Here is a 23,322-nt window from a genome sequence, read left to right as displayed (position 1 = left end):
GAGAAAAATTTACTTAAGTACAGTAACAAAGTATTTTTACTCCGTTACTTCCCACCTCTGCTTCTGACCAATCACAACCCAAGATTTGGTGATGACATCATCCTTTCCAGTTTTAACCGTTAGGGAATTCTGTGGCTTTCACTCAGCAAGAAATCAGTACTGGATCCAGTACATTTGTACACATATACATCAGTACTGGATCCTGTACATTAGTACACATATACATCAGTACTGGATCCAGTATAGGACTGATGTCCACAGGTCCGTTAGACATCCCCCTCCCCTTTCCCAGTACCCTGACGGTACACCTGGGGTTGTTTCCGGTGACGCAGTGCCTTAGAAACTGTACACACCAGCATAGTGCTCTAATATGTAAGCGTGAACGGAGTGGGCGTGGTTAAGGAGGCGTGACGTGCTGCTGAAGCGTCTCTCAGCTGTTTCCGTTCAGTGATGGCTGCGTCCGCGCGCGCGCCGAAGAGCTGATGAAAGAACGGAACTTTTATTTCTTCTCCGTTCTTCTTTTCTGATCCGCCGGTGACACTCCAGCCCTTTATTCCTCTGCGCGCGCACGTTAGCAGCATCAGCGCGCGCGCTCTCTGTGCGGACTCTTCCTCATCTCGCACTGCACCATGGCGTTGAACGTCTGCACGCGATTTACCGACGAGTATCAGCTCTACGAGGAGCTCGGGAAGTAAGTGTGTGTGTGTGTGTGTGTGTGTGTGTGTGTGTGTGTGTGTGTGTGTGTGTGTGTGTGTGTGTACGTGAAGATAACGTGAAGCGAATGGGGGCGCGGGATGGAGGAGAGGGACTGCTGCAGGCTCTGTCTGTCTCTGTGTCTCTCCCTCTTTCTGTGTGTATGCGCGCGCGCGCTGCAGGGACGGGGGGTGGCGGGTGGAGAAACACTGGCAATGCGACAGTAGATGTAAGCGTGCAGAATCGCGTCTTTCTGACCTCACGGAGGACCAAAGCATGTTGGGATACGCACGTGATAAGACTCTTAATAAGAGCAGCTCTCCTGTAGTCAGCACTGATGGAGATACAAACACACACTCTGTCCCTCTACATGACCATACTCTGTACATGAACTTCATCTGCCCCTTCTCACTATCCCGCTCTCTCTCTCTCTCTCTCTCTCTCTCTCTCTCTCTCTCTCTCTCTCTCTCTCTCTCTCTCTCTCTCTCTATCAGAGGAGCATTCTCTGTGGTGAGACGGTGTGTGAAGATCTCGTCAGGCCAGGAATATGCAGCAAAAATCATCAACACCAAAAAGCTCTCAGCCAGGGGTATGTGTGTGTTCATGTGTGTGTTTATGTGTGCGTGTGTGCATGTTTGTTAGTGGCCTCTATGCCATCAGACTTACAATGACAAATCAGATTCGTCCTTCATCATCACCAAACCAATCAGTACTTTCACCTTCAGACCTACAGACAGAAACTGAGAGACAGACAGACACATACTGTAAAGACACACAGAGGCTGACAGAGAGACACACAAAAGATAGAGAGAGAGAAAGAAAAAATAAAAAGAAAGATCTAATTATATAGACCAAAGCTAAAAATTCACACAGTCTATAATTATTATTTCAAGGTGTGTGTGTTTGTGTGTGTGTGTGTGTGTGTGTGTGTGTGATTTAACTCTGTCATTCCAGGAGGCTTAACTTTAACTAACTAGGGCACTTTTAATTAGAGACTAAAGACCTCTCTCTCTCTCTCTCTCTCTCTCTCTCTCTCTCTCTCTCTCTCTCTCTCTCTCACACACACACACACACACACACACAAAGAGTGAGGTTGGGGAGTGTGTGTCACTGTGTAATAGTTCTTTTTTCTCTCTCTTTCAGATCATCAGAAACTGGAGCGAGAAGCTCGAATCTGCAGACTGTTAAAACACCCCAATATAGGTATCTGTTTGTCTCTCTCTCTCTTTCTGTCTGTCTCTCTTTCTGTCTGTCTGTCTCTCTTTCTGTCTGTCTCTGTCTGTCTCTCTTTCTGTCAGTCTCTCTCTGTGTGTCTGTATCTCTTTCTTGCCTCTCTCTCTCTCTTTCTGTCTGTCTCTCTTTCTCTTTCTTCTGTCTGTCTCTTTCTGTGTGTCTCTCTCTGTGTGTGTCTGTCTGTCTCTCTCTCTGTCTGTCTGTCTCTCTCTCTGTCTGTCTGTCTGTTTCTCTCTTTCTGTCTCTCTCTCTTTCTGTCTCTCTCTCTTTCTTTCTGTCTCTCTCTCTCTTTCTGTCTCTCTCTCTCTTTCTGTCTCTCTCTCTGAGCTGTCTGTGTTCTGTGCTTTGCAGTCCGTCTTCATGACAGTATATCGGAGGAGGGCTTCCATTACCTTGTGTTTGATTTGTGAGTATCATTAAAATTCTGTGTGTGTGTGTGAGAGAGAAAGAGAGAGAGAGAGGGAGGGAGGGGTGTATTTTTTTTATAAGTAACACAGGATTACAGGGTCTGTGTGTTTACTTGATATGTGATTTGACCTTTGACCCCAGGGTCACTGGTGGAGAGCTGTTTGAAGACATTGTAGCAAGAGAGTACTACAGTGAGGCTGATGCCAGGTAACACACACACACACACACACACACACACACACACTCTCTCTCACACACACTCACACACAGACACACTCTCTCACACATTTACATTTACAGTATGTGACAGACTCTTATCCAGAGCGACATACATAAGTGCTTAAATCTCTAACATTAGATACATTAATGCTGGCTCACTAGGTTCCATAAGATATCATGAGTTTAAAATATTGTTCAAAGTTACAATGAGAGTGTCAAAGGTTTTTTTTTTTTTTTATAAATGCAAAAGATAGGGAAAGAAGTGCTAGTTGAAGTGCAGACACACACAGACACACTCTGTCTCTCTCTCTCTCTCTCTCTCACACACACACACACACACATACAAACTGTTCTAGAGCAGCAGCACACAGGTTCTCTTCACACAATACCCTGTGTAATGAAATGTCTTATTTTTATCTATTTGTATTGTTTTCATGGTGAAGATGATGATGATTGTTGTTGTTGTTGAATAATAATAATGTGTGTTTGTTCTTCTATCACAGTCACTGTATTCAACAGATTCTGGAAAGTGTTCATCACTGTCACATTAACGGCATTGTGCACCGAGACTTGAAGGTCTCACACACACGCACACACACACACACGCACACACAGACAGTACAACAAAACTATTAAAACCATTATGTGTCAGTGAGCAGTCTGCAAATAAACATACTGTTATTGCTCAGTGTTGACACTGAGTAAGGTATATGTTAGATTCAACAGAATTCTTAACGTGTGTGTGTGTGTGTGTTTCAGCCTGAGAATCTGCTGCTAGCAAGTAAACTGAAGGGAGCTGCAGTAAAGCTGGCTGATTTTGGACTCGCAATTGAGCTGCAGGGAGAACAGCAGGCCTGGTTTGGTAAGATCACACAAACACACACACACACACACACACACACACACACACACACACACACACACATTTGAATATCAAATCATCATCATGTGTGTAGGTTTTGCTGGGACTCCTGGTTATCTATCCCCTGAGGTTCTGAGGAAAGATCCTTATGGGAAACCAGTGGACATGTGGGCCTGTGGTGAGACACACAAAAACACATATAGAGTCTATATAAATATGTCTGTCCTATATCAATATGAGAAACAATAGATTACTTTCGTAACCCCGGTTCTCTGAAACATCGAGTGGAGAGATCCACCTATGGGAAGGGCATCCATTCCTGACCTCTACAGAAGCATCCAATTGCACCAAGTCTGGCTTGATAGACAGGAGCGCGTGCCAAAGGCAGGTAAGGTAACGCCCCTTATCAGAGTGCATAATGCACCTGCATGCGCTACCTTTCCTCAGTGAGCATATTCGCTTCTCGTGCAGCAAGCGGGGCAAACTTGGGATCTCTCCACTCGATGTTTCAGAGAACCGGGTTACGAAAGTAACCTATTGTTCTCTTTCATCATCTCGTGTTCGAGATCCACCTATGGGAGATATAGACAACTCCCTGGTTGAACAATACACTCACAGCGAGGCCCTGTAAGCCAGAGGACGGCCAAAAAGGTGGTGCTCGGCACGTCACAAAGCAGCAGACATAACATGCTGCGTGGGGTAAAAAGCCCAGCCAACGAGAAACACGACATGCCGCCTGCAGGAAAAGAACATGTCTATAAACATGTGAATGGACCAACCCGGGAGTCAGGGGGGGTAAGACCATGTGCTTGAAACATGCATAGCCAGGCCGGGCAGACAGGGTTGAAAGGAGTGTGGGCCTAGTTGCACGTGGCTACGAAGAGCTCACACTTAAGACCGCATGAGCCGCTGTGGTACGGGTAACATCAAGCCGGTAGTGCCTAACAAAGGTGTGCGGAGAGGACCAGCTCGCAGCGGCACAAATGTCCTGCAAGGGAACTCCCCCAAACAGAGCCCAAGAAGCAGCCAAGCCTCTAGTGGAGTGAGCCCTGAGGCCACCCGGAGGCTGCACGCCCCTAGACTCATATGCTAAGGCGATGGCTTCAACAAGCCAGCGAGAGAGGCGTTGCTTAGAGATGTGTTTCCCCGTGTTCGGCGGGGCCCAAGAGATGAAGAGCTGGTCGCTCCCTCAAAAAGAGTTTGTCCTGTCCATGTATGCCCGTAGGGCACGCACAGGGCACAAAGCATTCAACCTCTGGTCCTCTGACAGAAAGTGGGGAGGGTGAAAAGCGGAGAGCTTAATCACACCATCAGTGAAAGCTGGAAAGCACTTAGACATGAAGGCCGGGTTAGGCCTAAGCAAAACCTTATCTCCACTGAGCGAGAATTTGGTGCACGAGGAATGAACCGAGAGCGCATGCAAATCACTGACACATTTGGTGGAAGCCAAAGCCAGGAGCAGCGCCATCTTGAAGGACAGCAGCGTGAGGGAGATATCCCCTAGGGGCTCAAAAGGCTGTTGGGCCAGCACCTCCAGCACCATGGAGAGATCCCAGAGCCACCCTGTCCGGGTGAGGATGAAAGATGAATGAGGTCTGTCCGCAATGGGAGGGGCCATGGCTCCGCATATAGAAGAGGTGCGAGGCGAAGAGATCGACGGCTGCCTGGCTGAACCTCAGACAAAAGGTCTGCACCCCTGTTCAAAAAGCCCGGGACGTGAGTCGCCCGTAACGACAGGAAATGCCGTGTGCTCCACACCAACAGCTTGTGAGCCAGAGCGTGAAGTCTGGAGGAGCGCATGCCGCCCTGACGGTTGATATGTGCTTCAGCTGTCTTATTGTTGCAGCGCACCAGGCGGGGCAAGAATTGCTTTAGAGCTTTCAACACCATGAGGAGCTCGAAGTAATCGAAGATCGGCCACACACCGTTCACTGATCTGCCCTCTTGTGTGGCTCCCCAACCTGTCAAGGAGGCATCCATCGTAACCACCTTCTGCAGCAAGACCGCCCTGAGAGGGGTCCCACGTGCGTAAAACTCCGCAACTCTCCAGTGGCATTGATCCTTTGATTGTTCATGCTTTGTTTTTAAAAAAAAATGCATTATTTTTCATATATTTTAAAACGGTCTGATGGCTTCCAGGTTCTATGAAGCCAGTCCCTCAAAAATAGCAATGGGCTTTGATTGGTTAGCTGGCCCAGTGAGTTGTGATTCGATAATCGCCTAGTGCACATTTTTCGGAAACATCACGCCCCTTACCTTTACCAGTAGTCTATGCTTTGGTGGTATTATAAACAATGGCGTCAATAAAACCATATCAATTTGAGCCCGAATCGCATACAATCAAATTTGCAGAGTCAAACAGCATTGTCATTTGTCACTTCCTTGCTACAACGCACAATACTTACAGGTTGTGGCCCGTAAACAGCATCTGTTTTTTAAGTTGGAACTGCTCCATCTTTAAGGACAAGCCATTGGGCGAATCCTGCATTGAACTTGCGAAGATTGCGGAAGCTTTCCTCCGTAAAATGTGCAGCATGAGCAAGATTTGGGTAATAATTATGAGGGACCAAGTTAAAAATAAATTTTAACCATTGATCCCTAACTTCCCCATCCCTAGGAAGGCTAAACAAAGTGGACCTGCAATCCAATGAAAATAACAGTGTTTCGTCGGCATCGCAGCAATGACACTCCAGCCTACTAACTATACCACAACAACTCTTCTCCACAGCAATATAAAATGGCCATGCCCAAACCCTTATTTAATATTCATGGAGGAGGGGTTTATGTAAATATTACATAGTTACGTTGGGTTAGTTACGTCAGCAACCCTGGAGGAATGTTGTGTAGTCCTTACTGGCCGTTTGCTGTAGTCCTTAGAAATGAATTTCTTTAAAAGCAAATGTCTCCCTTTGCTTAAAACTTTGAACATTGTAACTTTGCAGATATTGTTTATGCTCAAACAGGAACATTACACACTAGCTAAAGTTAGAAAAGTTAAATCGTGTTTTACCACCTCTTTAACACATTGACTCTGAAACTGAGCGCAGCGATGTGTGAGAGCACACGGGCAGTGTTTTAAACCACTTTCTCTCTCGAATCAGCTATAATAAGTCAATCGTCTATGTAAGTCAGGATCCTGAGACCCGCTGTTCTCAGCGGCGCAAGCCCCGCCTCCACACACAGACAGAATGTTCTTGGACTCAGTGCGAGCCCGAAAGGAAGGACAGTGAATTCGTAACATACACCTTGGTAGGGCGAAATGAAGGAATTTCATGTGTGGAGGATAGAGATGCCTATGTGGAAAAAAGCATCGCTCAGATTGATCGAGCAAAACCAATCGTTCTGGTTTATCGAACGTATGAGAGAGCCGTGTGTTAACCATGTATTTCCGTAAATGTTTGTTCAACACTCTGAGATCCAGAATAGGACAGAGAGAACCGTCCTTTTTCGGGACCAGGAAATAGCGAGAGTAAAACCCCTGATCGCTTAGATGCAGGGATACAACTCGAATCGTCCTCTTCTCGAGAAGAGAGGAGATCTCGTCTTTCAGAATGTGGGAGGAGCCACAGTGATTGGAAAAACTGAAGTCTGTAACCCCTCGAGACTGTGTGAATCACCCAATCGGGGGCGCTGGGAGCCAATCTGGCCGGATCGTTCATTGGTGGTGCAAGGGCGCCATCTAGTGGCCAAACCAGAGAAGTTTACATCATTTCTTTGATGGAAAACTGGGGCCGTAGCCTTTATTGAACATTTGAGAGGAGTGTGAGGGGGGTGTTTGGTGACACTGCTTCTGTACTCAATCTCACCTCCTTCCCCACTGGAACAGGGGAACGCACTCTGGACGACACAGGGAACGGTGAAGCCTGTGCGGAACAAAGAATGACCTTTGCCTGCAAAGGGGGGCTGACCTCGCCAAAAGAGAACCTCCGTCTTTTGGACGGGCGAACCTGGAGGTTGGAACAGGTGTCTGGAGGGCTGGTCCTCTGCTGGGCCTGTGGTTTCCCACGGGGGTTGTTGGTCCTGCCAGCGTAGTGGGACTGGCGTCCCGCAGCAGGAGTGTTAGGCGGCCTCCCAGATGGCATCTGGTGCTGCGCCGGCTTCCTAGGAAGACACAGTTTGAAAGCCTCGTCCTCCTTCTTCTTATCAACGCAGCACTGCTGCATCAGCGCAACGGCCGGGCTGAAAAGAGCCTGACCCAGTTCAACTGGCGCCCCAGCGATGTGACGCTTCCTACTATCAGGGAGACCGGATAGATTGAGCCACAACGCACGTTCTCTGACCACCGACAAAGCCATAGAGCGCCCGCTCGCCTGGACAGCCTGACGGGCATTGCGGAGAACAAGGTCATTGACCGTGACGATCTCCTTCCAGAGATCGGGCGATGATGACCCACTTTCCAGTTGTTAGCCCAAATCAAGCAGGAGTTCAGCCTGATACACGGACAACAGCGAGGAGACATTGAGAGCTCGAATAGAAAAAGTGGAGGCTTTATATAACGCTTGATGAATCGACGCGGAGAAACGATCCATCTTGCCTGGGAGGACGGGATTGAGTGGGGCGAGCAGGACGCCCTGAGATGGGTTAAGGTGTCTGGCGATGGAAGGCTCGATCACAGGGGTATCGCCCATGCCGAGACCCGCCATATCCTTCACCTCAAGCCCAGCGAGACCGTGTTTCAGATCAAGCGCATCTCCCCAGCAATATCTCATGTGTTTTGCACATGCAGGGAGGACGGGCAGGAGCTGCTTTCTCGGGGCAGTAGGAGGCCCCAGAAGCTTTCCGTCATACACATCCCTCTCCTGATCCGAAGTGTTCAAGAGAGCCAGCCATTCGATGTTGAGCCGCGCAGCAGCGCGTTCACAAAGCTCCAACAGTACCAATTGAGGTGGGGCGGGGGGATCCTGAGGGGCCGCGGAAGACGGGATGGCTTCCTCGTCATCCGAGCCATCGAGAAGGCCCGCCTCAACCTCATCCCTGGAACCTGCCGGTCCTTCGGGGAAATGGTTGTCGGCCGGTAGTAAATCCTCAAATGGGGAAGGACACATATCGGCCCAGTCAGAGGAAGTTGCGCCGCCGGAGGCCCCCGGGAGCGCAGCGGCATCGCTTTTTCCCCCCTCCGAGTTGGACAGCTTGAAGTTGACAAACTGGGAAGTGGCCGTTTTGAGCCTGCGACGCAGGAGCTTTTTTGGGAGCGCCAGACAATGGCTACAGTTCTCCGTGAGGTCAATAGCCTCTTGCCCATGCTTGAGACCCGTGCAAACAACGCAGAAGGGATGGGAATCCCTTGCTGCGATGAGCGCGCCGCATGCGGCCAGGCAGGCTCGCGATAGGTTGTCCACTGGAGTAGCCGGAGCCGCTTTAGAAAGCGCCATAGAAAAGGAAAAAAAGGCAAAAAAGCAGGAGGGCAGCCTACAGAAAAAAAAGGGGTGTGTGAGCGTGGGCGGCTCGCGAAGCTAACCTGGTTGAGGACGAGCACGTCCGGCAGAGGCTGATTAAACGATATGTTCTCCTGAAGACAAAAAGTGCAGTCCAAAAAAGACCAGGGAGCTGTGAGGTAAAAGCAGAAGTCACAAGAAGCGAATGTTAACTGAGGAAAGGTAGCGCTTGCAGGTGCATTATGCACTCGGGTAAGGGGCGTTACCTTACCTGCATTTGGCACGCGCTCCTGTCTGTCAAGCCAGACTTGGTGTAATTGGATGCTTCTGTAGAGGTCAGGAACGGATGGCCTTCCCATAGGTGGATCTCGAACACGAGATGATGAAAGAGAACTGTGTGTGTGTGTGTGCATTTGTGTTGCAGGTGTGATCCTCTACATCCTGTTAGTTGGTTATCCTCCATTTTGGGATGAAGATCAGCACCGTCTCTATCAGCAGATTAAAGCTGGAGCCTATGACGTGTGTGCTTTTTTTGCAGTACTTCATTTTATCACAGTGCAGACTGTAAACTATGCCACCTCACTCACCCTCACCTAGTTTTATGACTTAAAAGTTCCTCTTTCTTATTCATCAGTTGAATTGATCAGGAAAGGTGTTTACTGACCTGAGTACAGTGACAGTAACCTGTGAGAGTAAAGTGGGCATGTCCTGGAGTCGTCTCCACAGCCTGTGGCTCAACTGCTTCAGCTATCAGCTGTTTATTAACACAAATTATTAATTAGTTAATATTTCACACAAAGTTTTCACATATATTAATGTGTGTGTGTGTGTGTAGTTTCCTTCTCCAGAATGGGACACAGTGACTCCAGATGCAAAAGATCTGATTAATAAAATGCTCACAATAAACCCAAATAAACGCATCACTGCAACCGAGGCTCTTAAACACCCCTGGATCTGTGTATGTAACACACACACACACACACACACACACACACACACACACACACACATACTCACACACGCACAGACACTCACTCACACCTTCATCACACACTCCCCCACACACACAAAAGCATGCACACACACACCCCCCCCACACACACACACACAGACATAAATATATATATATATAGATATTTCTACATACATTACTAAGTGCATTATAATAATGAAGCTTGTTTACGCTCACATTGTGTCTTACAGCAACGCTCCACTGTGGCCTCCATGATGCACAGACAGGAAACAGTGGAGTGTCTAAAGAAGTTTAATGCTAGGAAGAAGTTGAAGGTACAAACACACACACACACACACACACACACACACACACACCAATTTCTCCTCACTCACAAAATGTACATTTGTCATTCCCATCATTTCTTCTTTTCTGTAGTTTCCTATTTTCCCTTCATCGCCTTCATTACTGTCGTTACAGCAGTTTGATGAGTCCCATTAGTGTAACATGTAGAACAGCGTCCTCACATTCACCTTCCCAATATCTCAGAGCTCTCTGTCACTCAGACCCTTTGTTCCCTTTCCTCTTTTTCTCTTATTTCCATTTTCTTCTTTTACTTACACCTGTTTTTTTGTAATTGGGGAATGAAAAGGACGACAGGAATGATAGGATAATTTCCTGTTATTATAATTGGTTCCTCTTACAAACACACTGAATAATCACAGCTGAATTCCCCCACCACCACACCCACTGCGGCTCCACCCACTCGGCACCGCCCCCTGTGATGTCATATAAGCTGTATTTAACAGGAACTGGAGTATAAACTGTGCGTTATCACACAGTCTGTGTTTACTTTTTAATCTTTGTCTCTCCTTCCTGTCAGGGAGCCATTTTAACCACACTGCTAGTTACCAGGAACTTTTCAGGTATGACTTCTACTGTGTGTGCATGTGTTTGCATGTGTGTGCATGTGTGATTGTTGTTCTATTTTTATGTTCTGTAAAACTGCTTTGAGACAATGTCAATTGTAAAATAAACTTGAATTGAATTGATTTTAATTATTTGTGTGTGTGCATGTGTGTGTACATGTGTGTGTGTGTGCGTGTGCATGTGTGTGTGCATTTGTGTGTGCATGTGTGTGTGCATGTGTGCGTGTGCATGTGTGTATGTATGTTTGTGTTCCATACACCTTCTTTCGCTGTTTCCTTAGTTCAGTGAGAGATTGTTATTTTTTCTTTTTCTTCCTCTTGGTTATTTTCCCTCCGTTTTGGTGGGCGTGTCATTGGAGGTAAGATTGATTGGATGCAAAACTTTCTGATCAATCAGGTGTGTTTGTGTGTGTGTGTGTGTGTGTGTGTGTGTGTTTAAAATAATGTAATATTAATGTTCTTATTTTAATTTAACAGCAGCTAAAGGTTTATTGAACAAGAAGCCAGACAATGTGAAGGTATTATATTATTAATAATAAATTTGTAATATTAATGTTAAAAATGATTAACAGTATAATAAATATACATCATTATTATAATTATACATTATATATAATACATTATTATAATTATTATATATTTTTAAAAGTTTCTTTTTAGCAGTTAACTTTGTAGCTTATAACTTTCTCTGCATTCATGTGATCACTGTTGGTTACGTGTAAAATAAATGACTAATGAGTTATTGTTATTACTGAGACTATTAACATGAATATAAAAAACTTTTTTTTTAGTTTTTACTTCACAGTCTGGGTTGTGTTTATCTGGAGAGTCTCTAGTGAAAAGCTTCTTTGAATTTATTTTGTTTTTCTCCTTTCGCATTTTCTTAAATTTCTCTTATTTCCAGACTTCTCTTAGATTCCACTTCTGTTTTTCTGGGTTTCAGATTGTTACTGTTTGTAAAGCAGATTTTTCTCCTCAAACCCCTACAGGTCAACAACAAGACCAACAAAGACACAAGCACTGTCCCTGCACTGGTACACACAGACTCTACTTCCTCCAGCATGATATTATTATGTCCCTATATCATATCTCTAATCCCTGAGCTCATGTATTCAGTGTAGAGTGAAGAATTGTCTTTATTGTTCTAAAACTTTCAGAAGGGACTGGACTGTGTACCTTAAAATAATTTATATATATTAACAATTAATGTCTTAATTAATAAATATTATTTATTTAATGACATCTATTCCTGTGTGTGTGTGTGTCAGGAACCTCAGACTACTGTCATCCACAATCCAGTAGAGAGAAACAAGGTCTGAGACTTTAAATTATTATTCATCATATTATTGTTTACATTGTATACACACACACACCCTCACACACACACATACACACACGCAAACATGTGCAAACACACATACACACAAACGTACACACACGCGCAAACATGCATACACACACGCGCAAACATGCGCATACACACATCACATATACACCCACATGTGAACACACACATACATACACAAATACACATGCATGCACTCGCACACATGCAAACACACACATACACACAAACACACAGTGAGGGTAGACAACATGTCTGTTCCTGAAGTTCCCTGAGGCTTGTTTTTGTTTCAGGAGTCAACAGAGAGCACCAACACCACTATAGAGGATGAGGATATAAAAGGTGTGTTTCTGTCTGTCTCCCTGTCAGTCTGTCTTTCTGTGTGTGTGTGTGTGTGTGTGTGTGTGTGTGTGTGTGTGTGTGTGTGTGTGTGTGTGTGTGTGTGTAAAATAATGAAATGATTTTTCCTTTTTCTGCCCTACAGCCTGTCAGGTTGTCAGAAAAGGTGAATAAATAATTTTTATCTTGAAAAGCTGCAATAATAAACTGTATAAAATGTATTTTTATTTGAATTTATTAAAGTATGTACAGTAGAACTGTGTGTGATTGTGTTTGTGTGGGTGTGTAATTATGTATGTGTGATTCTGTGTGTGGGTGTGTGATTATGTTTGTGATTGTGTATGTGATTGTGATTCTGTGAGTGTGATTGTGTGTGTGGTTGTGTTTGTAATTGTGTGTGTGTATGATTGTGTTTGTATGTGACTATATTTGTGACTGTGTATGTGGTTGTGTGTGTGATTATGTTTGTGATTGTGTGTGTATGATTGTGTGCGTGAGACTGTGTGGGTGTGTGCAATTGTGTGTGTGTGACTGTGTTTGTGATCGTGTGTGTGTGAGACTGTGTGTAATTGTGTGTGACTGTGTTTGTGATTGTGTGTGTGAGACTGTGTGTGTAATTGTGTGTGTGACTGTGTTTGTGATTGTATGTGTGTGAGACTGTGTGTGTAATTGTGTGTGTGTTTGTGACTGTGTGTGTGTGTGTGTGTGAGACTGTGTGTGTGTGTAATTGTGTGTGACTGTGATTGTGTGTGTGTGTGTGAGACTGTGTGTGTAATTGTGTGTGACTGTGTTTGTGATTGTGTGTGTGTGTGAGACTGTGTGTGTAATTGTGTGTGACTGTGTTTGTGATTGTGTGTGTGAGACTGTGTGTGTAATTGTGTGTGTGTTTGTGACTGTGTGTGTGTGTGTGTGAGACTGTGTGTGTGTGTGTAATTGTGTGTGACTGTGATTGTGTGTGTGTGAGACTGTGTGTGTGTAATTGTGTGTGACTGTGTTTGTGATTGTGTGTGTGTGTGAGACTGTGTGTGTAATTGTGTGTGTGACTGTGTTTGTGATTGTATGTGTGTGAGACTGTGTGTGTAATTGTGTGTTTGTGACTGTGTGTGACTGAGTTTGTGTGTGTGTGTGTGTGTGTGTGTGAGACTGTGTTGTGTAATTGTGTGTGTGTGTGTGTGTGTGTGTGTGTGTGTGTGTGTGTGTGTGTGTGTGTGTGTAATTGTGTGTGTGACTGTGTTTGTGTGATTTTCAGCAAGAAAGCAAGAGATCATTAAAGTTACTGAACAGCTGATTGAGTCTATCAACAATGGTGACTTTGAATCTTACTCGTGAGTGTGAATACATAAACAACACAGACACACACACACTGTATATTCTTGCAGAATTTGTGTTTATTTGGATCTTAGGATCTACTGTCAGTGGGATTGTAAATTATTTACTGAATTCTCCCTGTCTGTGTGTGTGTGTGTGTGTGTGTGTGTGTGTGTGTGTGTGTGTGTGTGTGTGTGTGTGTGTGTGTGTGTTTGTGTGCAGTAAGATGTGTGATCCTGGGCTAACATCTTTTGAGCCAGAGGCTTTGGGGAATCTGGTAGAAGGCCATGATTTCCACAGGTTCTACTTTGAGCATGGTACAGAACATCATTATTTATTCCTTATTAATAATTCTAGTATTTATATCGAACGAAACACTAAATGCAGACAAATCCTGATCACACCAATAAAATCTTATATTTTTTACATTTATTTGAAATAACTGAACCGTTGCAGTGTCAGTAGCTTGTATGGTGAGAAAAGGTCAGAATTTTTCATATAAATGTATTTTTTATATTATTCATGTCACTATTAAAAGGAAAGTTTATGATAAATGTGTTAATTGACACCTATTGCTAACATCCACCTAATTAACCAGAGGGGATCTTTACAGTTACATCATACTGTATGGATTTAAACACCGCTGACTGCAAACACAATGTTTTAGTCAGAAGTGCGATGGTGTTCAGCACAGTCTTCTTGTAGTTCAGGTTTCTGATGATGCTCAAGCCAAACATGATAGAAATCACCATGTATACAGTGGGTTTGAGTCTAATGTACTACGGGCTGATTTAGTCTTATTTATATAGATAACTGTGGGTCTTGTGTTTGGAACTTCTTCCCTGACACTTAACACTTTTTGATTAGCTTAACCTTTTGGATTAGTAAATAATTGTGGTGAAGAATGATCCTAATGTGTACTGAACTGAAATATTGCAGTCTAAAGTTGTACCAGTATTTGGGATTTGTTTCAAGTCTTATGATATTCTGTCTTGTACCTTTAGAAGATATAAAATGTTTGCACACCTCGACACAAAGGCAAGTTTTTGTGAGGTAAACTAAGAAACTAAGTTGAACCAAGTCAGAAACTTTATTATCTTTATTGTAAAATAACAATAAAAATCAAGTGAGAAACAATCAGGAATGTTTGGGGATATTTAAACACCTCTGAACTTCAGCTTGGTATTTACACACCTTTATATAAATGGGAAAGTTCAGAAGAAACCAATGTCACTGTCAGATCCCCGGATTGGAGACAGACCCGTACGCAGGATAGCTTCAAATGAAAGGGGTTTAATACATAAGGAAGACAAACATAATCCACACTACACAGGGAACTAACGAAACTACTTACTACACGTAACTAGATTATTATTAATGAAGCCGCACTGCCTATGACAACGCAGCTCACATATATACAGACAGGGACAATCATACACAATGGGGAACAGGTGTGATGACAGGGAGGAGTAGACGAAGGCGGGGCAATCACGTGACACAAACAAACACAAACGCATATGGCCAAAAGTCTGCGCGGATCCCTGACAGATCCGCACTGATCCCTGACAGTCACAGCCTAAAGTTAATTACTAATTAATAAAAGTGAGTGAATAACACTGAATAATTACAGCTTTCCTACAAGACTTTCCTTTAGGTTTTGATTTGATCAGCCAGAAGACTTTCACAAGGAAATAGCTGTACTGTGGAACACTGAAAATATAATAATCAACAATGGAGAAAACATGGTACAGCGGTGACATAACTAAGGACATTGTTTCAGTCAACTTTGTCCCTTGTGTCTTCATCATGAACATTTGAAGACTTCGGCAGAAAGGAATTAGTGTTAAATCTGTAATGAACTCAGAAATTAATCTGACCTGTTAGTTTTTCCTCACCACCGTCACCTCCGGCTTGTTCATTAGAGATAGATGTTAGAGATAAATAGTTACTTAATTTTAAACTTTATAATGTTATTGCTATACAAATAAACTGAATTGAATTGAATTGAATTGTGTTGACTGTTTATATAATAATAATAATAATAATAATAATAATGTGTAATGAATTACACTCCATTAGAGGGCTGCGTTGGGATTGGTCTCCCGCGGGACCCAACGCAAATCTCGCGGGAGTGGAGTGGGTGGTCAAAAAATTTAGCGGGAGATCCGCGGGACCCGGTGGGATTTGGTGTGTAGCCTAATAATAAGAATGGAGTCAACACATGATGTTGAGAAGAAGATTAGTATTAGCATTAGTATTAATGTATCTTATTCAAATGCAATCATGTTTAATTCTGTTATTCTGGACATTAGCCTGAACTAATAATTAGTCTGATCATTTGTATACAATCAAAATTTTCACAAGCTCTCAAGAAAAAATCCGCGGGAGTGGGCGGGAGTGGACACAAACATTGCGGTGCGGGCGGGAGTGGAACACGCAGCTTGCAGGCGCGGGCGGTCCTGGTCAGAAATTCAGCGGGAGCGGGCGGGTGCAGGTTTATAAAAACGTTGGGTTACTTAACGTAATCCCTGGTTCTTTGATAACAGAGTGAGGTGTTTCACTATGGGAATCGCTTTGGGCGTGACCAACTACGGAAGCTCTTATGACACCACGTCTGTCTTTGACAGACAGGTCGACCTGCGACCAGACTCCGCCCTGCCTATATCAGTCAGGTCGACCCCTGTCTACGTCATTAACGAGATTTCTTCCCGTGCATGTGCAAGGAGGGAAGTGCTGGTGAAACACCTCACTCTGTTATCAATGAACCGGGGATTATGTTAAGTAACTTAATGTTCTTTTTCTAACTTCGCTCGGTGTTTCACTATGGGAGATATAGACAGCTCCCGGATTCCACCCATATCACTGTTTCCACACGGGTACAACAGTACCGGCCCCCAGCACTGCGTGTGCTAAGGACAGTTCCGAAACCTCCAGCCTATAGAACCGCACTAACGTATGCGGCGTTGACCAACTCGCCGCCAAGCAAATGTCCAGAACGGAAACTCCTCTGAGTAAAGCCCACGATGTGGCCATACCCCTAGTGGAGTATGGAGGAGGAGGACAATTGACTCTCACCGGTCGGCTGAGATGCCGGCGAGAGCACAGACGCAAGCGCGCAATCCAGCGCTGAAAATCCCTCATTTTGAGTAGCCCCAAATGCACTACCGCGATCACCAAAGCCATAAGCCCCAGCATTCGTAAGCACAGCCTGTACGGGACTACTCGTCCCCTCTGAAAACGAGACATTGTGTGAAAGACGCTATTCTCTCTTCTGTCAATGTGACTTGATACGAAAAGGAGTCCAAGTTGAGCCCTAAATACTCCGTATGTTGAGAGGGCACCAGCCGGTTCTTTATCATGTTTATCCTGAAACCCAGGTCTCTGAGGTGATTCAGGACAATCTCTGCGTCTTTTATGATTTGCTCCCTTGACGATGAGCATATCAGATAATCGTCTATGTAAGACAATATCCTTATGCCCTTGTCCCTCAACGGGAACAGGGCTGCCTCCACACATTTGGTAAAAACCCTCGGAGCTAATGACAGCCCGAACGGTATAGTTTGAAATTCATATGCCGTGCCCCGGTATGCAAACCTGAGGAATTTCCTGTGAGAGGGATAAATATCTATGTGGAAGTATGCGTCAGATCTATCATGCGCCAGATCTATCATCACAAACCAATCGCTCGGACGAATCGATCGACACAGCACCTTGTGTGTCAGCATTTTGAATGAATACTTTCTGAGGTGCTTGTTTAATACACGCAGATCCAAAATGGAACGGAGGGCTGCACCGCCTTTCTTTGGAACTACGAAATAACGGGAATATAAGCCCTGACGGCTTTCCTCCCTGTGTACCACTCTGATTGCATGCTTGTGCAGGAGGGTTTCGATTTCGGCCATCAACACACGAGCTGATTCTCCCTCGGCCACCGACATGATCAGCCCGTTGAAACGAGGCGGTTTCATGGCAAATTGGAGTCTGTATCCCCGTGAAACTGTTGCTAAAACCCACGGATGAGCCACTCATGCGCGCCAGCTGGCTATGCAGGTCGAGAGAAGGCCCCCGTACACTTCCGCCCCGCCATCGTCGCGCAGTGATGACGTCATCACATGCGCCGTGCGGGCTCCCGCTGACGGGGAAGCGAGCACTGCCCCCAGTGGTGGGACTGGGGGAGGGCATTTCATGTCTTTGCATTTTTCTGGGTTTTTTTAAACATATCGCCCACGGCTGTCTGCCTGGCTGCGATAGTGCAACATTTATTTTCATGTGTCTCGAAACCGAGGAGCACATCGCCCTCAGCCCGTGGCTTGGCTGCGATAATACATGTTTTATTAACAATTCCCCTGTGTGTGTGAGTGCTTGGTGACACCGCACATGGCTCTGACCTCCCTCTCTTCGCCGAACTGGAGGAGAGTGAACATAATGAGCCCTTATCAAACTCAGAACAGAAGGGCTGAACTCCCGCCTTCTTCTCTTCGCCGGCAGAGAGAGAAGGACCAGGGAAAAACCTGTGCGTCAGTTCGCATGCTTTTTCTTCCTTTCCTCGATGTGGGGCGGACGGTTCCTAGCCGCCGCGGCCGCAAAAGAATGCTTTCTCCAAGGTCTGGAGCAGGTCTCACAGCTCTCGCGGCCATCAGCCTCCCTCTAGATGCTGCGGCTGCTGCGAAGCCCTGCCGCGTCGGCTGAGAGGGCGGTCGCGCCACCTGCTTGCGTGGCAAACAGAGGTGAAAAGCCTCATCCTCCTGTTTTCTGAGGGTGCTGGTTTCTCTCATTTTCTCGAGAACGGGCCCGAATAAGCCCTTAGTCGGGTTGTAAGGGGCATCCATCACCTCCGCTTTCTGAGCGTCGCCCAGGCCTGACAGGTTTAACCACAGCGCTCTCTCACCTGACACGGCCAGGCCCATTACGTGGACGCAGCCCTGAACCGCACCGCGTGAGGAGCGCAAAATCAGGTCGTTCACAACACAGATTTCGTCCCAGAGTGCCGGGTTCGGTACACCTGAGTCCAATTGCCGCCCCATCTCCTCCAAAATTTCCGCTTGATATGCTGACAGAAAAGTCACAGCATTCAACGAACATACGGACTGCCCAGCGTATTTGTACATCCTCTGAAAGGTCGCGGCGGTCAAACGGTCCGTCTTACTCGGCAGTGAAAACTGCGATGAGGAGGAAACAGATTGTTGATTCGGATGGAGGTGGTACGCCACCGAAGGCTCCACTGCTGGGGGTATGGCCAACCCCAGCTCCTCCATGCCCGAATCTCCAACATCGAGTGTCCCTTGGTGGAGAGCTTACTCTTAAAGGGGCTAGACCAATATCGAGACATCTCCGTCATGCACAGCAGGCAAGAGCTGTCTCACTGCCGAGTGGGTCGGCGGCAGCCTTTTCCCATCGTAAAGGTCTCTCATGGCACCTTCGGCTGCTTTGGTGGCTGGCCGGGCTAGGCCCAGCTTCGCCGCGGCTCGTTTGCACACTTCGTGCAGGCTGCTGTCAGCAGGGGGAGTCGAATCGGTCATGCTAGGTGGTCTAGACTGTTGACTGTAGACTGTCCTCCTCCTCTTCGTTGTCCATGCCCAGATCGAGGAGGTCAGAGTTAGCCTCGCCATCTGCGTCCTCGTCCCCCAGTTCATCATCCACCTGCATGAGCAGGCCATCGAACAGCATGTCCGGGGACTCGGCTTCCATCATGTCCGCCCAGCTCTTGCTAGCTCGCGGCAGATGGGCCATATCTGTCGAGGCAGCTTCAGACAGGCAAGGGTCCTGCTGGTTAGCCACCGACACTTTCAGCCTCCTTTCCAAGATTTTCACCGGCAATGATGCACAGTGACCGCATGTCTGCGGGTCCGCAAGCGACATCTGAGCGTGCTTCTAACCCATACACACTATGCACATAGGATGAGGGTCCCTGCCTGAGATGGTAGCTCCACATGATGATGGACAAGGGCGGGATACAGCCTCCTTAGTCTTCGACTCATGCCCTTTGGCGGGGGTAATTGCCGTCGACATAGCGCCGTCCAAAGACTCATCACAACACGTTTGCCTGTTAGACTTTGGATTAAACTTCCGGTAGGTCCGCCTTGACGCGTAGGCCGAAGCAAATTAGATAACTAAACACGCAGCAGGAGTTAAGAATAGCTCGCCACGACGCGGACGCTATTCCAAATGTAGGGTGGTCACTCACCAGAATCCCTCTACTGATGTCGCGTTCGGTGACGGAGTCCAATAACGGTCCTTCTATTGAACAGTTAAGCGAGATCAGCAAGTCGGGATGCGCTGAGAGAGCTTGCAGCAGTCTCCCATGGGAAGAAAGCGCGAATGACATAGACAGGGGTCGACCAGGCTGATATAGGCAGGGCGGTGTCTGGTTGCAGATCGACCTGTCTGTCAAAGACAGACGTGGTGTCATAAGAGCTGCCGATTCCCATAGTGAAACACCGAGTGAAGTTAGAAAAAGAACAGTCCCGCGCAGGGCTCTACACTCCATGCAGCGCTGATTTTTATTCTTCTGTCACAAAAACAATTTTTCCAGAAATTTAAAATTCTGTGATGTTGAAGAACATCGATGTGGCTCCTGTTCTAGATCCTATCATCCCATCTCTCTCTCTCTCTCTCTCTCTCTCTCTGTTAGCTCTGTTGAAGGGCACTAAACCGGTCCACACTATCCTGTTAAACCCTCATGTCCACCTGATCGGTGAGGACGCTGCGTGCATCGCATACATCCGTCTCACTCAGTTTTTAGACTCCGGCCATCCGAGAACCGCTCAGTCTGAGGAGACACGAGTTTGGCATCGGCGTGACGGGAAGTGGCAGAACATCCACTACCACCGCTCTGGAGCACCCAGTGCCAAGTACCAATAAATAAACACCAATTATCCATTATTAATAATCACCAATAACTGATAATGAAACCTTAATAACGATAATCAACTCCTTACATTTCCACTGCTTCACACCCACTGACTGTACTTAGCTCAGTGTGTGTGTGTGTGTGTGTGTGTGTGTGTGTGTGTGTGTGTGTGTGTGTGTGTGTGTGTGTGTGTGTGTGTGTGTGTTGCAGTTGAAGTAAGCCTGCCTTTGTATGGTCACTTAAAGGCCAAGCCCTCTGCATCGTCTCACTGCAAGCCCCTCCACCTTATTAACATATACCCGAACGTGGATGAGAGAACGTCTTTCTCTCTCTCTCTTTCTCTCATTGTAACACACAATGAAAGTGATGAAAGGATGGTGTGTTTAAAATTGTGTGTGTGTATGTAGTGTATGTGATTATATACATTAATTAAAGTCTATAAGTGTATACGCTGTGAGAATGTAGCATAAAGCACATGAGCTGTGCAAGCAGATTATTATAGACATAATTAATATTCATGATAACTAATGTTTATTCATCTATAATCTTATTGTTTCTGGGTCCAAGCACATAGTTTTTGCTATAGTTCTTCTTACTCTTGTTACTATTAATCTTATTAATATTATTGTTGTTATCGTCGTTGTTAGCAGTAGCACTGTAGAATTTTTCATTTTCTGTGTTGAAGCACAGTGAGGAATAAAACTGTAAGGTGTAGAAATGTAGCAGGACAGTGATATGTCCAATCCCATCCACATCTTGACATCTATCACCTTGATGGTGCTGCTATAGAGCAGAATTAAAAAAATTAGCTTCACCCACTTCACTTGAGTTATTTTTAACTCTATTGGGTTTATAACATTTACACATCATGAAGACAAAAATAATGAGCTGTAGACATGGCCGTGTTATCAGGGCACTGTGACCTGCTCATGGCTGGATTTACATTTACAACATTTAGCAGATCCTTATTCACATTTCATACAACTGAGTGATTGAGTGTTAAGGGCCATGTTAAAGTGGATGACTGTTGGACCTGGGATTCAAACTCACAACCTTCTCATCAGTGGTCCACCCTCTTAGTCACTAAGCTTCCACATCCCCCACATGTAAAGGACAATTTCTATTCATTTAAATCTCTCATGTTTATTTATTTGTATAAAGATCCTTAATTATTACCAGCCTCCTGTCATTGTGTACTGTCAGTAATGTCTTCTGGTTATTTATTAATTTATTTATTTATGGTTGTTAATGACATTATTGTGTACATGTTGTGTGTAATATAATGAGGTTTAAAGCTGACTGGTCAGTGTGATATTCTGGCCCACGGCCCCGTTTACTTATTGAGGTGATGATGTCATCAGTGTGTCATAACAGAACGGTCTTCCTTAAGGAGAAACCAGTCATCACATTTTAGGGTATTATTATCCTGATCCTTGTAGTTGTTGTTGTTGAATTGCTTTGCTGAAACCTCACTATAGAGAAATTAGGAAAAGTTCATTTATCACCATGACAACATTCAGCGATTTAACATATAAATAAAAATACTATAATGTGTATAAAAATTACTGTGTGAGAAGAAAATGTCTTTCTCTTTGAACCTGTCTGTCTGTCTGTCTGTCTGTCTGTCTTAGTCTCTCTCTCCGTCTGTCTGTCTCTCAGTCTGTCTCTCTCTTGGTCTATCTGTCTGTTTCTCTCTCAGTCTGAGTGTATATTACACACAAACACACACATACGTACGTACATATATATATATATATATATATATATATATATATATATATATATATATATATATATATATATATACGTATATATATATATATATATATATATATATATATATATATATATATATATATATATATATATATATATACGTATATATATATACGTATAAAAATGAAGCAATTTACACCCATGAAAACATACTTTAGAAAACGCCCATAACTTATGGCCATCAAGAAAGATGTCGTTGAGCAATTGGACCATGATAAAATTATCAAAATTATGCTACTCTTAAGGAGAGAAAACACAGGTTGATGGTCCCAATGAAAAAACAGTAACTGTCCCTGCTTCTCACAAGCTGCTTCATTTTCTCTTGTTTTTCATTCCTTCTGATAGTTAACCACAGTCCATTGTCCATCTTAAGTTAAGCCGCCTCATATTCCCAGATTCGATATTCCCGAGTCAATAGCTCCTGAGCTAAAGGGTGTTACTACACGAATAACACCTCTTTTTTATCTTAGTAATGTAGAGAGGCAGCTACAATGCAGCTACAACCTAATTTTCCTCAATATCAGCTTTCCTCCACGTTGGACAAAATACATAATTCTCTATGTGTGAACACCGAAGAGATAGATTCCAAGGGACCGTCTGCAAAGTGCACACCCCGAAAAGCGAATACAAAAAAACAGTCAATAACTTTACTGTAATACAGTGTACTGTCACCAAACTCAGAACACACATCACTGATGTCCTAATTGATGTACTAAAACACTTATTTTGGGGAAATGTCTTTTTGTTGATTTTTTTTATGATTTTTCATAATAATAAAAAATCAATAGCTTTACTGTAATACGCTATACTGTCATCAAACTCAGGTCACACATCACTGATGTCCTAATACATATACTAAAACACTTATTTTGTGGAAATGTCTTTTTGTTTAATTTTTATGATTTTTCATAATATAAAAAAATCAATAGCTTTACTGTAATACACTGTACTGTCACCAAACTCATAACACACATCACTGATGTCCTAATTGATGTACTAAACCACTTATTTTGTGGAAATGTCTTTTTGTTGA

At 44.7% G+C, this 23,322-nt stretch overlaps 1 protein-coding gene across 5 annotated transcripts; it reads left to right on the top strand.

Annotated features, from left to right (window-relative positions):
- Positions 1 to 228: 228 nt before the first annotated feature.
- camk2d2 (calcium/calmodulin-dependent protein kinase (CaM kinase) II delta 2) lies at positions 229 to 22,176 on the top strand. Of its 5 annotated transcripts, XM_027176232.2 has the most exons (21): positions 241 to 691; positions 1,188 to 1,282; positions 1,837 to 1,896; positions 2,278 to 2,332; positions 2,476 to 2,541; positions 3,057 to 3,129; positions 3,313 to 3,415; positions 3,510 to 3,593; positions 9,215 to 9,309; positions 9,626 to 9,748; positions 9,994 to 10,077; positions 10,626 to 10,668; positions 11,149 to 11,189; positions 11,661 to 11,705; positions 11,940 to 11,984; positions 12,310 to 12,358; positions 12,501 to 12,521; positions 13,605 to 13,680; positions 13,886 to 13,980; positions 20,295 to 20,514; positions 20,724 to 22,174. In XM_027176232.2, the coding sequence occupies exons 1-21, from the start codon at positions 630 to 632 to the stop codon at positions 20,725 to 20,727; spliced, it is 1,539 nt and encodes a 512-aa protein (XP_027032033.1). In that variant the 5' UTR covers positions 241 to 629; the 3' UTR covers positions 20,728 to 22,174. The 5 variants fall into 5 exon arrangements, 4 of the variants coding, with proteins under 4 accessions (XP_027032034.1, XP_027032032.1, XP_027032033.1 ...); XR_007143490.1 differs by lacking the exon at positions 20,724 to 22,174 and having other exon boundaries at positions 230 to 691; positions 13,890 to 13,980; positions 20,295 to 20,432; XM_027176231.2 differs by having other exon boundaries at positions 239 to 691; positions 11,152 to 11,189; positions 20,295 to 22,176.
- Positions 22,177 to 23,322: the final 1,146 nt, after the last annotated feature.

Source organism: Tachysurus fulvidraco, chromosome 7 (genome assembly GCF_022655615.1).
Source record: "Tachysurus fulvidraco isolate hzauxx_2018 chromosome 7, HZAU_PFXX_2.0, whole genome shotgun sequence".
Classification (NCBI taxonomy): Eukaryota; Metazoa; Chordata; class Actinopteri; order Siluriformes; family Bagridae; genus Tachysurus; species Tachysurus fulvidraco.
This window is presented reverse-complemented; position numbering and strand designations above follow the sequence as displayed.

What these genes read in the sequence shown, in the direction of transcription:
- camk2d2 (XM_027176230.2), top strand. Translation starts at nt 630, where the DNA reads ATGGCGTTGAACGTCTGCACGCGATTTACCGACGAGTATCAGCTCTAC. An exon ending in CATTACCTTGTGTTTGATTT is followed by an intron (nt 2,333 to 2,475) that starts GTGAGTATCATT and finishes CTTTGACCCCAG; the next exon opens with GGTCACTGGTGGAGAGCTGT. An exon ending in AGAAGCCAGACAATGTGAAG is followed by an intron (nt 11,190 to 11,660) that starts GTATTATATTAT and finishes AAACCCCTACAG; the next exon opens with GTCAACAACAAGACCAACAA.